Below are 14835 nucleotides of genomic sequence, written 5' to 3' on the forward strand. Positions count from 1 at the left end.
CTCTTTAAATAATTCACCTTTTTGATCACTTGGGACCCAGAGCAAGGTTCCGAAGGGAGGAACCATTTCTTGCTATCACTTTGGTGTCCCACAGCACACCGAGGAAAATGCAGGGTAAGCCACTTACTTCTGCACTTTAGGGTACTGCATCTCCAAGATGGCATTTGTTGACTCAGTCTGACTTTCTTTTAAATGCCTTGGCCACATATTGTCTACCCAGTCAATGAAATCCACCTTTAAAAAGGAGGAGGAACATTTAGGCTTCAAAGGAAGGGTTGGGATTAAAGAGAATTCTAAAGTCAAGAAAAATAGAAATTCTCAAAACACACACTGAAAGACTACAATTTAATTTTAAGCAAACAAATAATATGTTGGTGAATCTTAGGATCAATAGGCAAACATTCTAGAAATAATTATTAAGTGAAAATAAAGACTAATGGTTCCATCAGCATGATCATAAAAGTAGCCCTAATGAAAACAAAGTCATTAAATGATGCCATAGTATCCAACCAAGCCCTCTCTTCTGTGTCAGTACTGGTATAATCAGCTATAATTTTTTTTTTTTGGTCCAATAAAAGGCACTGTCTGGAAGGTACCTATAAACTTACCAAAAGATATAAGTACTGTTAGAGCAGCTAAGATACCATTTAAGAAAGAAAGAAAAGAGAAAAGAAAAGAAAAAAGAAGAGGAGAGAAGTATAGTCAGCTGTACTTTTTGAATCCACCTTACAATGCAGGGGACGCGGGTTTGACCTCTGGTCAGGGAACTAAGATCCCACATGCCGTGGGGCAACTAAGCCCGTGTGCCACAACTACTGAGCTCCTGCGCCTCAACGAGAGGGCCCGCGTGCCGCAAACAACAGAGCCCACGTGCTCTGGAGGCCACGTGCCACAACTAGAAAGAGAACCCCCCCACACACTACAATTAGAGAGAAGCCCGCGCACCACAACAAAGAGCCCACATGCTGCAACGAATGATCCTGCGTTCCTCAACGAAGACCTGATGCAGCCAAAAATAAATAAATCTAAAAAAAAAAATCATTTAAGAAAAGGTTAAGATAATAAATTTAAAAGAAAAAGGAAGGGGAGGGGAGGGGAGGTGGAGGGGAGAGGGAGGGGAGGGGAGGGGAGAGGTGGAGGGGAGGGGAGGGGAGGGGAGAGGTGGAGGGGAGGGGAGGGGAGAGGTGGAGGGGAGGGGAGGGGAGAGGTGGAGGGGAGGGGAGGGGAGAGGTGGAGGGGAGGGGAGGGGAGAGGTGGAGGGGAGGGGAGGGGAGAGGTGGAGGGGAGGGGAGGGGAGAGGTGGAGGGGAGGGGAGGGGAGAGGTGGAGGGGAGGGGAGGGGAGAGGTGGAGGGGAGGGGAGGGGAGAGGTGGAGGGGAAGGGAAAAGAATTCCAGTAGGGGTTTGTAGCTTGCATGAGCAATGTGCTATAGAATCTACTGGGTTAGGAATCAGAAGTTACAGGTCTAGTTTTCTGAAGATCATAGGTGAGCCTCTGGAACTTATCTGTAAAATAAGGATAATTACCGCAAAGGAATATTGTGAGGATTACATGTAAATACATGTTAAAAAATTTTTGAAATAATGTCATCAGAGTTTAGGAATCCGTTTGTTTGGCCACACCATGCGGCATGGGGAACTTCCCTGACCAGGGATCGAACCCGTGCCCTCTGCAGTAGAAGCACGGAGTCTTAACCACTGGACCACCAAGGGAAGTCCAGGAATCTGTTTTAAATATTGGGTTGGCCAAAAAGTCCGTTTAGGTTTTCCGTAACATCGTACAGAAAAACCCGAACGAACTTTTTGGCCAATCCAATATGTGCTGAAAGAAATGAGAAATGAAAACAGTATGAACTTATTAAAATACTTCACACTGAATTGTAACGTGCCCTGTACCTTCAAATGACTGCACCCAACCACTGAACTCCAAGAAACAGTCTTAGGTAGATAAAGTGTGATAACCATGTGATAACCAAATAACCATAGATTCAGCATAGCACTGGTGTTCCAAGTATCTAACTTATGGCTATAAAAAGCATGTACCTGGTAAGCTTTATAACTTATGTATGTATATATTTGATCATTTATTTCCTTACAACATAGATCTAGATAAATGCATACAATCTGTGCGTAATGATATGAGGCAAATGTCCAGTGGACACTCAGATGTAAACTGTGGGAGAGTGTTTGGAAGGGGTCACCGATGATATACAAGGTTTTTTTTTTTTTTAAATATTTATTTGGCTGCGCTGGGTCTTAGTCACAGCATGCAGGATCTTTAGTTGCAGCACGTGGGATCTAGTTTCCTGACCAGGGATCAAACCCAGGGCCCCTGCACAGCGAGCACAGTGTCTTGACCGCTGGACCACCAGGGAAGTCCCGATATGCAAGTTTAAATAAGCAAGATGAGGAACAACTATGAAGGTTAACTTGCTGCCCCATTTCAAAGAATTTCCACTCAGGGATCCAACAGTTTTAACTAAGCATCCACTGGGCCTAAGAACACTGAATGAGCCCCAGATTCTTCTTTCTATCAAACAAAATCTACTTTCTGCTCTATTGATGTAGTGGCCAGTTTTCTCCCATCTCCTGGTATTGTCCTTTGGAAAGCCTTTAACAGAATACAGAAAAACTGTGAGTTGCTCAGTATACTCACTATAAGTTCTTATATCTAGATAGGGAGAGGAAAAGTTAGGAACACATGAGTATTTTTTGTCAAGTGTTCACTCAGAGATAGATGAACTTCTCTGGCTAGAATTTCTCACCTGCAGCAATAAGTCACTCTCTGGCCTCCCTTTATTTGATATTATTGGGTATTATCTGACTATCAAGAGAATATCATGGTAAGGCGTTCATACATTTTTCTTAGGTTAATCTTTAGGCTCTGGATAGGCCTTTTGCTAAATGGCCTCATCCATATGACAGCAAGTCTCCAGCGGAGATAATCACAGTTTCTTCCTGTCCCGTACCAATACAAACTGGCAAGAAGTGCAATAACTAAGACATAATCTATTCATACACTGTGCAAAAACAGCTCATGGCCTTCCACGAACTAATTTCCCCATCACCAAACAAATCTGCACATTACATCTGCTGCTATTTTTCATCTACTTCTCAGTTACTGCTGGGATGACAGCAGAAATCACCTCTCTCTCTTCACTAGAGAGTCCCACTTTATGCTACCACCTACAATGGGCACTTAAAAGTTGTCCACCTTGGGCTCCCCTGGTGGCGCAGTGGTTGAGAATCTGCCTGCCAATGCAGGGGACATGGGTTCGAGCCCTGGTCCGGGAAGATCCCACATGCCGTGGAGCAACTAAGCCCATGTGCCACAACTACTGATCCTGTGCTCTAGAGCCCACAAGCCACAACTACTGAGACCGCATGCTGCAACTACTGAAGCCCGTGTGCCTAGAGCCCATGCTCCACAACAAGAGAAGCCACCACAATGAGAAGCCCGCACGCCACAAGGAAGAGCAGCCCCAACTCGCCGCAATTAGAGAAAGCCTGTGCACAGCAACAAAGACCCAACACAGCCAAAAATAAATAAATAAAATAAATAAATTTATTAAAAAAAAAAGCTGCCCACCTTACTTTCCCTGCACCTACTTTTGCACATATTCTTCTTCCTGCCTGGGATTCTGGTCTTCCTTCTCTTTGCCTCATTTTTTCTTTCATGTCAAGCCTAGGTACCGCTTCCTCCAAAAAACTTCGCCCAATTCTCCTCCGGTTTAGGTTAGGTGGGTCCTTCCTACTGGCTCACACAACATTCCGTACTTATTCAGTTTTGAAGCACTTACCACACTGTAGTTTCTATAAATGCCAATTCTCTGGTCTTTCTTCCCCATGAGACTCTAAGCATTTTGAGGACAAGAATGATCTTGTTTTCCACTGTACCTCTAGCACCTAAGCACAGCACTTAGCATGTAGCAGGCACTTAAACCAATAAGCTCACTCTGAAGGTGTGAAGATCATAGAGAACAAGAAATTATGTAGTTTATGTAAAAGATTACTACATGAATGAATACATTTTTCAAAACTCACTGAAATGTACCCTTAAAATGGATACACTTCATTGTATATCAATTGTACCTCAATAAAGTTGGTTTTTTATTAAGCATTATTGAGATATATTAGAAAAGACCTAGATAAATGGAGGGATATACCTTGGGGGAAAATACCCCGGTAAATAAATAACACCCTAGTAGAATAAGAATGTTGCTGCTTATATAGCAAGGTCATAAAAAGCTTGCTTCCTTTTAGGAGGTGACTTTGGTAATAATAGCTCACTCAATCTTTCTGGCCTTGTTTTAGGTCTCTAGAAGATACTGGTGCACTGTTCTCTGCCCTCTAGAAAATTTTCTATTTCTGAGCTCTTCCATGGGTTCTATTCCTCCATTTAATGGTGGAGTACTTTTCTAATTTTTATAAAATGATGTAGCATTTTTATCATTAAAACTAGGGGCAAAATGAATTAAGGATGTTACAAAGAAGGCTTCATGTGTGAATAACACATTTCTAAATTTTAAGAATGGAAAAGTATGATCCAGGCCAAGTTTTACTTTTACAGCTACAATCTTACTACTCTTAAACTGAAATTCTAAAAATATTAAGGAACACATTTATAAACAATGTTATTGTGATTCTTACTATCTCTCTTATTGAATTCTTTATTTATTAAGTGCACCTTGTTAGGTTAATAACAAGGCTAAATTCTAACCACCTGTCTTCCTGTATTTCCACATGACCAAACAAATGACAATTAATATATAAAAAGGATTTTTGTCATTTTAGGGGGGAAAAGTTTTCTTGAGAAATTCTGTATTTGTTGTAGCATCTCCAATAACAAGAAACAATGACAAAAATTATAGTCTCTTCACATAACACTGACAACATTTTCCCTTTGGTCTGTACACACCAATGTGTTAGTGATAAAAAACAATGCAACTAACTAGTAAGTTGAAGGTATGTATGTATATAAATGTATATATAAAACAGTATTATAACCAATTAATACCACATTTCAACTTTGAAAGTCAAAAGGTACAGTTTGAAAGTCAAAGTATATGTATATATATATTTTATATATAAATGTATATATAAAACAGTATTATAACCAATTAATACCACATTTCAACTTTGAAAGTCACAGGGTACAATTAGGATAATTTAAATGGCGATAGGATAAAACACTGAGAACTTGACTCCGAAAAAATGTACATTTTTTCCATTAGTACATTCCAAATTCCACCATTCCAGGTGGAATACTTGACTCAAGTGAGTTCTGTGACAGGAATAAAAGTGGTCGAAAAATGACTAGGTGTATTTTAAAAGTGAAACCAATCCCTCTTAGGGAAATGAGTGCTCTCAGCATCCTGTAGACAGCCACTTTCATAAGAGATGGGTTAAATCAGTATCTACCTCAGGAAAGTTAAGCATCAAAAACTAACTTCCCCTCAGGATGGGTTGTCAAATTATTGCTATTAGTCATCCAACAGAATCTACTCGAGAAACCATCTCATACAATCACCTGGCTCTAAATCAGTTTTCTCCCAAGCATCTCTGCAAGTATAAACCTATAGGATAGAAATTTATTAGGCAAACTTCCTATTCACAGTTCTTATCAGAATGAATTTAAGACTTTTCTCCATTACATGCAAAGGCCAATGTTCTTAAATTATCAGAATGGCCTCTCCCTATCAAAAACTAAGTGATGTTGGAAAATGATGAACCTTCTAAAAACACAAGTTATTCTTATCAAATTGTCTTGTTCATCCTTATCCTGGTATGTTTAAGAAGTTATAAATTCTCCCAGTGTATAATCAACCCTCTTGGTGACAAAGACAATGTGGAGAAAATGATTAGACTAACCGTGGAGGGCCGCTGCACCATATTCTCCAGCCTGGTGTGGCTAAACTCCAGGCTGATGACATTATAGAGTTTTTCTCGCTCCTCCTCTGGGGTCTCATAGTAGCGTGTCCACTGAGCCATGGTCATTTCAATGCCTTTCTGTGTGTTCACATCCATGACATCCACCATCCGACGACTCCCTGCCATGAAAGATGCATTGATCATCTCTACTGAGCCACTAATATCCTTAAATATATTAAAAATATAAGACACAAGTGAAAGTAAACAAACTATCCTTTCTTCTTTACAGTATTCACTAATAGACAGGCTATAGCTGTCACTTTCAAGGTAATCGACAGAAAATCAAATCATAAAGAATGACAAAGACAATGGTTAATATTAAAAACAACAATCACTCCCTATGGCATGTTTACTATATGGTCAGGCATTGAATCTTATATTCAACATCTCACTCAATCCTAACAATTTTAAATACTAAGTACCATTCATAGATGAGAAATTTCATTCATTCCATAAATATTTACTGAATGATAAAGACATCTTAATGATCTTAATGAATACAAAGATGTACATCAGATTCTCAACCAACTATAACAACCACAACAAAAAGCAGAATGTCACAGAGCCAGCATAAAATAGCAGAGGGGAGAAAACAATAGCCTCAGAGCCAGAGACCCAAGTTTAAACCTCAGCTCTAATATTACTTAGGCAAGTTATTTAACTTCTCTGAACCTTAATATCTTCTTCTGTAACTTGGGAATAATATCACCTTGTGGGCCATTGTGAGGATTTAGTCAATGAGGTAAAATGTCTGACACAAAATAGGTGCTCAGTTAAACAGCAGTAAAAATAAAAGAAAATTAAAAAAAAAATTTTAAACTAGACTGACCAGAGAAGGATTTTAGAAAAGGGGGCGTGCGGGGTAGGGGGGGCTTCCCTGGTGGTCCAGTGGTTAAGAATCCACCTTCCAATGCAGGGGCCACAGGTTCGATCCCTGGTCGGAGAAGTAAGATCCCACATGCCGCAGGGCAACTAAGCCCGCGCCGCAACTACTGAGCCTGCGCACTCTAGAGCCCATGCGCCACAACTAGAGAGAAGCCCGCGCTCCGCAACGAAGAACCTGCGCGCTGCAACGACGATCCCGCGTGCCGCAAATAAGACCTGATGCAGCCAAATAAATAAATTTAAAAAAAAAGAAAAAAAGGAAGGGGAAGAAGAAACATTTGAGTTGAGCCTGGAGGAATAAATAGAATTTCAACAAGATTCAACAGAGAGAATTCCAAGCAGAGGCAACAGCACAAGAGAAGATATGGAGAGGCAGCACACCTAAAAAGTTAAGAAAATGGAGGTCAAGGAGGGGAGAGAGAGAATAAAAAGTTGCCACTGAAATATTAAGAATACTGTTCAATTTGTAAGAAACTAACAAACACCTATATATCCACCTGGCTTGGTGGATATACCAAGCAGTGTTAGGACTTGGTCCCCTGCCTCAAGGAGTTTATAGTCTAGTTAGAGATAAGACATAATAGGCAAAAGGACAAGAATATGGCCATAATGAAGCAGATATAGCAGAATACACATAAAAAGATAACTGCTAATGTAAGACAACGGACTGAACCTACTCTTCATTATTTGGAAGAAAAAGCAAACACTAAATCAAAACTGCCTTGAAATACCACTTTACACCTACTAGGATGGCCACAATTTAAATTTTTTAAAAAAGGGAAAATAACAAGGGCTGGCAAGGGTACAGAGAAATCAGACTGTGCCAGCAGGAATGTACAATGGTGCAGGTGCTATGGGAACACTTTGGTAGCTCCTCCATAAATTACGCAGAGAATGACCACATGATCCAGCAATTCTACTCCTAGGTATATATCCAAAAGAATCAAATGCAAGTGTTCAAACAAAAACTTACACATGAATGTTCTTAGCTGCTCTAAATCACAACAGCAAAAAGGTGGAAATAACCCAAATGTCCATCAACAGATGAATCGATTAACAAAGTGTGGTGGGACTGCCCTGGCGGCGCAGTGGTTGACTCTGTGCTCCCAATGCAGGGGGCCCAGGTTTGATCCCTGGTCAGGGAACTAGATCCCACATGCATGCCGCAACTAAGAGTCTGCATGCTGCAACTAAGACCTGGCGCAACCAAATAAATAAATGAAAAACTAAGGAATTAAAAACAAAACCAAAAACAAAGTGTGGTATACTCATACAATGAATGGATTATTCAACCATAAAAAGGAATGAAGTACTGTTATATGCTACAACATAGATAAACCTCAAAAACATTATGCTAAGTGAAAGAAGCTATACACAAAAGGCTGCATATTTTATCATTCCATTTACATGAAATATCCAAAATAGGCAAATCTACAGAGACAGAAAGTAGATTAGTGGTTGCCAAGGCCTGAGGGAAGGAGAGGACAGGGAATGACTACTTAATGGGTATGTAGTTTCTGTTAGGGGTGATGAAAAAGTTCTGGAAGTAGGTATTAGTGATGGTTGCACACTGTGAATATACTTAATGCCACTGAGTTGGATACTTTAAAATTATTACAATGATAAATTTTAGGTTATCTGTATTTTACCATAATTTAAAAAAAAATTAAAAAGTGAATGCTTTCCTTTAGGAATGTAGATAAGGCAAACACAGTTCCACTCTGCCAATGCTACCAGAGCACTCAGATAAAATAATGACAGTCATAGAAATAGCTAACTTTTACTGAGCACATACTACGTGCCAGACACTGTTCTTCACATTTAAGTAACTTGCCCAAGGTTACACAGGTAGTAATTAGTGGAGCTGGGATTTGAAACCAGCTAGTTTTGTTTGAGTCCACACTTTAAAATCAATATATCCCATTATATAAAGTTTACACAATAGAACATGTGTACTATCTTTTGGGGACATGAACTGACACTGGAGATGTAACATTCTACTTTAGGTAGAAAAGAAGAATGGATCAGCCAAAGTACATTTAGTAATAATGGGTTATTGTAATCACCAATATGTTGTTCCTGCATTTTAACAATCATCATTTGAAACTTCTGATAAGTCTGTCAGTTTAAATATAATCACTGCTTTATTTTAAATCACAACAAAGATATCTGTGACCATCCACAGGTCTATGTGGAAAATATAAGGTTAGGAAGGGCTCTAAAGACCATTATTAGCAGAAAACATATTGAGGACATGAGAAAGTGATAAGTGAGAAGGAATGCAAAAGAAGGCTAGTGAGTGAATCAGTCCTTATATCTGTATAGCTCAGAAATTTGGATACTGTAAGTCTATGACAGGATCTAGAAGTCTATATTTTTAACAAGTATCACAGATGATTCTGATGCAGGTCATCTGTGGACCACAAACCCCTAAGAATGCCTGACCAATAGAGAAAAGCTTTGGTGGTCCATTAACTTGTGGATCCAAGGAATTACTTCCTGGAGGTCCATTAGGAAAAAAAAGTCAAGCGATGGACCGATAAGTACTCAAGTACTATGTTTTCCGAGGCCCCCTGAGAACCCTGCCTTGTGAAGAGTAGGAAAGCATTTTAATTAGTAAACAGATTTACTGAGTATCTACTATACTCCAGAGACTGTGCTAAGTAATAGGAAATACATAGTGACAGGCAGATAGCTGGAATCTAACATAGAAACAGGTAGGGGAGTGAAAAATACAGGGAATTAGAGAAACTTCCTCTACCTAGGACATTTATCTCTTGGATAAACGGAAGTTATCCAGCTGTCTAAAAAGAGCCCTCAAGTGGCCAAGAGACAGTACTGCAATACTTAATTTCAAAGGGAGAGACTGCACTGGAGCTTCAGCATAAAGGACAAAACATAATAAAAGTTGTAGTGTTAGGCGGGAAGCATCTGAAAACTTTTGTTTTAGAAGCCCGCACACCGCAACGAAGACCCAGTGCAGCCAAAAAAAAAAGAAGAAAGAAAATACAATTCTTATTAAGACTCAAGTTAACCAATCAAGAATGGTTAACCAATCAACCAATGAAGAGAAATTTTAATGAACCCACTTCTCAGCTTACAAAGTTTCAAACCTTAGCCAAGTTACCAAATGTAGCATTGGTGAAAATTTCCTGGAAATTTCTCCATGGCTTTTAGGGAAAGGAAGAGAATCATAAATGAAGTGTTATTCTTGGCTCAGAGATATAAAATTTCACTTTTGAAATTTTGCCCTGGAAGGTAGGCTCTTCATGGAGAGAAGGAAGGATGCACAGTGATAAAAACAGTAGGTAGGAAAGAGGCAGATGTTCAGATGTTGTATGTCTAATGGGTAGTAATAAATGAAGCAACTTCTATAACTACCTTTGAGAAAATCCTCAGTTGCTAAACAGTAGTTTCTAATCAAGAAACTATTTCAAGTAGTATATACTTCAATCAAATATATAGTTCAATGTTCCTAAGCCTTAAATCTCAGTAAGGGATTTAAGACTCAGTTGTAAATCTTAGATCTTTGCCTCAAAGACACTCAAAGGCCTCAAGTTTAATACTTACCCACACACATTTTGACATCATTCACAGTGAAGTCTGGATCTGGCATCCTATGAAACAAACACTAGTAAGTATAATGGGAAGCACAACTACTCTAGTCAGGTGAGTTTTTTCTTAAAGAACTAAGAACTCCCCAGTCAAGACATATCAATCTTCATATTGAGGATTAAAACATATTTGAAATATAAATGTATATATATGTACATATATATACATAGGAAAAAAGAATATATGAGAAAAGGTTAATAGGGATTATCTCAGGGTGGTAGATTTTAGGAGATTTAAATTTATTTTCTTTATAGCTCATCTGTATTTTCTCACTTACCTATAACAACACACTTTTAGATATTTTCAATGATCTATGCTTTGGATTATCCATACTGCATTGTCTATAGCCCTGGGTGTAACGTGGCCATTTTGCAACCACATCCAATCAAACAGCAAACACTTACTTTATTCCAAGTCCATCGGAGTTCTTGAAAATCAGAGGATCTCTTAAGCCACCTCGCTGGATATACTCTACATTAAAATCTGTCACCATAGGAAAACAATTGTTAGAAAGGGAAAAGGTTTAGCTGGAAAAAGACAAAAGGACCATAAAATGGATCCTAAATAATAAGGTAGAGATGGTATTTGCTATTTCTGTGTATACAGTTTTGCTGTTAGATAATACATGCTTGTTATTAAGAAGCATCTCTTAAGGTATAGGGAGAGCACACTGAGAAGCAGGGCTCAAGGGGTTTGCTAAATCTATACTTCCACAATAATTCAGAATTTAACCAACAGGGGATAGTACTATTGAGTCATCTCATAAATCCTAAGCAGAAATCATCGCCCTGTCACTTAATAGCCTAAATATGTAACTCTGTCCACTACAATACATACCATGACATCCTTGGAAGTTTGCCAAGGAACAAAGCTGCATGATACACATAGAGCTCAGTTTTGGTGGGGCAGGTACATGCATAAAAGGATTTTTATTATACTATTCTTAATTAAACCCAAACCAAGGGATGGGAGAAGAAGAAGGAAGAGGCCTTTAGGGAAAAATTCTAACATTCTTGCCCTAATAAACGCTTGCTTTTTCCAATATAGCAGAGAATGACTCACAGGGTGGGAGGACTGGGGCGGGGGTGTGTGCATGAGTGGCATTGAGTAGTAAGAGAAAATACAGATAAATAGCATCACAGCATCAACAGGCAGTACTTTGGCTGCAGAGATGCTGAGCCCACAGCTCCCAGAGTCTACAACTTCCTACATCAAGGGGCTGCAGGTCTGAACCCAAATGATACTGACCTCTTCCTTCCATAAAAGTAACAAAATTTGCATTATATTTGTTGGTGTGGAGTTTCTCTTCCAAGTCAAAAGTTCTTTTTCCTTCAATTTCATCATCTGAAATGCCATCATCTTCATAGCGTCGTCGCATGGTACCACGCTGGGGAGAGAGGGACATAAGGATGAAATCATGTACTTTTTCATGCCTTTCAGTTGCTATGTTAAGCATCAATTTTCCTTGCCTTATAGATCTTTTTCTCAACCAAAGGTCAGCTAATAGTCTCAGAATGTACAAAATTTTAAATGAGTCACTAGGTTTCCTACTTTGTACATTTTACCACTGCTAACTCTTTGAGCCTAGAGATACAAATTTACAACGAAAATATGACCAAATCGGGTCTACTTAACATTTTATTTGTCTATCATTGCTTAAACTGTCTTCATAGACATTACAGGCCAGGATACAAAACATAATTTTTTCATGGGGAAGGCCCTTTCTAGATTAGCTTTCTAAAACAACCTTCAAGAATAGACTAGAACACTTGAATTAATGAAACAGAAACTCTTTTACAGCAGATAAAGAAAGTTAATCTAAACAACAGTATTCCAAACAGCAGACCATCAATACTCAGCATTAAGGATAGTGTCTTGCCAAAGAAAGATACACAAATGGCCAAAAAGCACATGAAAAATGCTCGGGATCAAATGGCCAAAAAGCACATGAAAAATGCTCGGGATCATTAGTCATTAGGGGAAATACAAATTAACACCACAACGATACACCACTTCACACCCAATAGGATGGCTATTATCAAAAAGGTAGACGATAACAAGTGTTGGAGGGCATGTGGAGAAACTGGAACCCTTATACAGTACTGATGGGAATGTAAAATGTTGCAGCCATTTTGGAAAACAGTTTGGCAGTTCCTCAAAAAGTTAAACACACAGTAAGTTATCCTATGACCCAGCAATTTTAATCTTAGGTATATATCCAAAAGAATTAAAAACGCACGTCCATACAAAAACGTGTACACAGATGTTCATAGCAGAACATTATTTATAATAGCCAAAAGGCACCAACAACCCAAATGTCGATCAATTGATGAGTGGATAAACAAAACGTGGTATATTTACACAATGGAATAGTAACTGGCCATAAAAAAGAATGAAGTACTGATATGTGCTGCAATATGGAAGAATCTTAAAAACATGCTAAGTGAAAGATGCCAAACACAGAAGACCATAATCACATTTTTATTTTTTTACTGTACGAATGGACTTTATTGTTTGCAACAGGAAGTGGAAGAGAGGATACGACAGATCCGGCTCCTGGGGCAGCTCCAGACTCGGTCACCGCCCTCAAAAAGTCATAATTTTATTTACATGAAATGTCCAGAAGAAGCAAATCCACAGAGATAGAAAGTAGATTAATGGTTGCAATGGGCTGGGGAGAGGGAGAGATAGAAAGTAACTTTTAACAGTATGGGTTTCTTTTGGGAGAAATTAAAAATGTTCTAGAATTAGATAGTGGTGATGTTTGCACAACTCTGTGAATATACTAAAAACCACTGAGTTGTACACTTTAAACGGGTGAATTTTATGGTATGTGAATAATCTTGTAAGCTTTTTTTTTTTTAAGATAACACGTTGCTTTTGCTGCAAATTTACCTTTTGGTATATTTTACTTTAGCCAGTGTTAAAATCTGTCGAAGTTTCTTGAATACATACACATAGGACAATTCACGTGGGAGGCAATGAATGGTAAAGTAGCCCTACTCCAGTATGTGCTAAGGACAACCAAACCTGGAATTTAAAGTTAGATATTGATGATCTAGAATTGATTACATGGCACCTGAATTTATATAAACACATAAGAAAATGAGACACTGTAGAAAGGTCTCTTAGGGAATGGGATCAGGGAAAGGGCAGAAATAAGTCATAAAAAATAAAAACTACACACAGAGGAGAGCACACCAGAGGAGAGCAAGATTCAATTTAGCAGTTTTAGGTAGAAACACTGATAGATACCTGATATCTTTTCCATATTTGGTAAAAAAACTTTATAACACTCTTGGGCTTCCCTGGTGGCACAGTGCTTAAGAATCCTCCTGCCAATGCAGGGGACACGGTTCAAGCCCTGGTCCGGGAAGATCCCACATGCCGCAGAGTAACTAAGCCCATGTGCCACAACTACCGAGCCTGTGCTTTAGAGCCCGCGTGCCACAACTACTGAAGCCTGCACACGTAGAGCCCGTGCTCCGCAACAAGAGAAGCCACTGGCCCGCGCACTGCAACGAAGAGTAGCCCCCACTCGGGGCAACTAGAGAAAGCCCACGTGCAGCAATGAAGACCCAACACAGCCAAAAAGAATAAATAAATAAAATAAATATTAAAAAAAAAACACAAAAAACTTTATAACACTCTTACCTAGCACTTTGTTGCCATAAATCACAGCTCAAAGGCCAAAAGACCTAATTTAGTAGACCTCTCACTCTAAAAATGCCATCACTGCTCAAAATATTTTTAGTTACCTTTATATTTGAAAGGGGGGGTGGTATTTTCACTGACAATTTCTTAAATAGGTTCGTTTTTTAGAAGACACCACTCCGTTCTCTTCCTCACCTTATTTCATATATGTGTCTTTGAAGAGAACTCCAAAAGATGAGTTCCAAGTATGTCAAAAAGCAGGAACAATACCATCGGAATAAATGTAGTTTCCCACAATAATCACTTTTAGAAAGCATTCATTTGTGCCCAGAAATAAACCCACGCATACATGGTCAATTAATTTATGACAAAGGAGGCAAGAATATACAACGGGGAAAGGATAGTCTCTTCAACAAATGGTGTTGGGAAAACTGGACAGCTACATGCAAAAGAATGAAACTGGAGCACTATCTTATACCATATATAAAAATTAACTCAAAATGGGTTAAAGACTTAAATGTAAGACCTGAAACCATAAAACTCCTAGAAGAAAACATAGACAGTAAGCTCCTTGACATTGGTCTTAGCAATTTTTTTGGATCTGACTCCAAAGGTAAGGGAAAACAAAAACAAAAATAAACAAATGAGGCTACATCAAACTAAAAAGCTTCTGCACAGCAAAGGAAACTACCACCAAAATAAAAAGGAAACCTACTGAATGGGAGAAGTCATTTGTAAATAATTTATCTGAT

At 38.8% G+C, this 14835-nt stretch overlaps 1 protein-coding gene across 1 annotated transcript in view; it reads right to left on the reverse strand.

Moving 5' to 3' along the window:
- Positions 1-14835, reverse strand: part of KDM2A (lysine demethylase 2A) — a 102944-nt gene that overhangs the window by 29459 nt on the left and 58650 nt on the right. The window contains exons 3-7 of the mRNA XM_030833400.3: positions 11678-11816; positions 10834-10912; positions 10385-10431; positions 5870-6048; positions 128-234 (exon numbers count right to left, since the gene is read on the reverse strand). Of these exons, the coding sequence (XP_030689260.1) occupies positions 128-234; positions 5870-6048; positions 10385-10431; positions 10834-10912; positions 11678-11816 (551 nt within the window). The remainder of the gene's footprint in view (positions 1-127; positions 235-5869; positions 6049-10384; positions 10432-10833; positions 10913-11677; positions 11817-14835) is intronic.

The sequence above is a fragment of the Globicephala melas genome, chromosome 8 (assembly GCF_963455315.2).
Source record: "Globicephala melas chromosome 8, mGloMel1.2, whole genome shotgun sequence".
Classification (NCBI taxonomy): Eukaryota; Metazoa; Chordata; class Mammalia; order Artiodactyla; family Delphinidae; genus Globicephala; species Globicephala melas.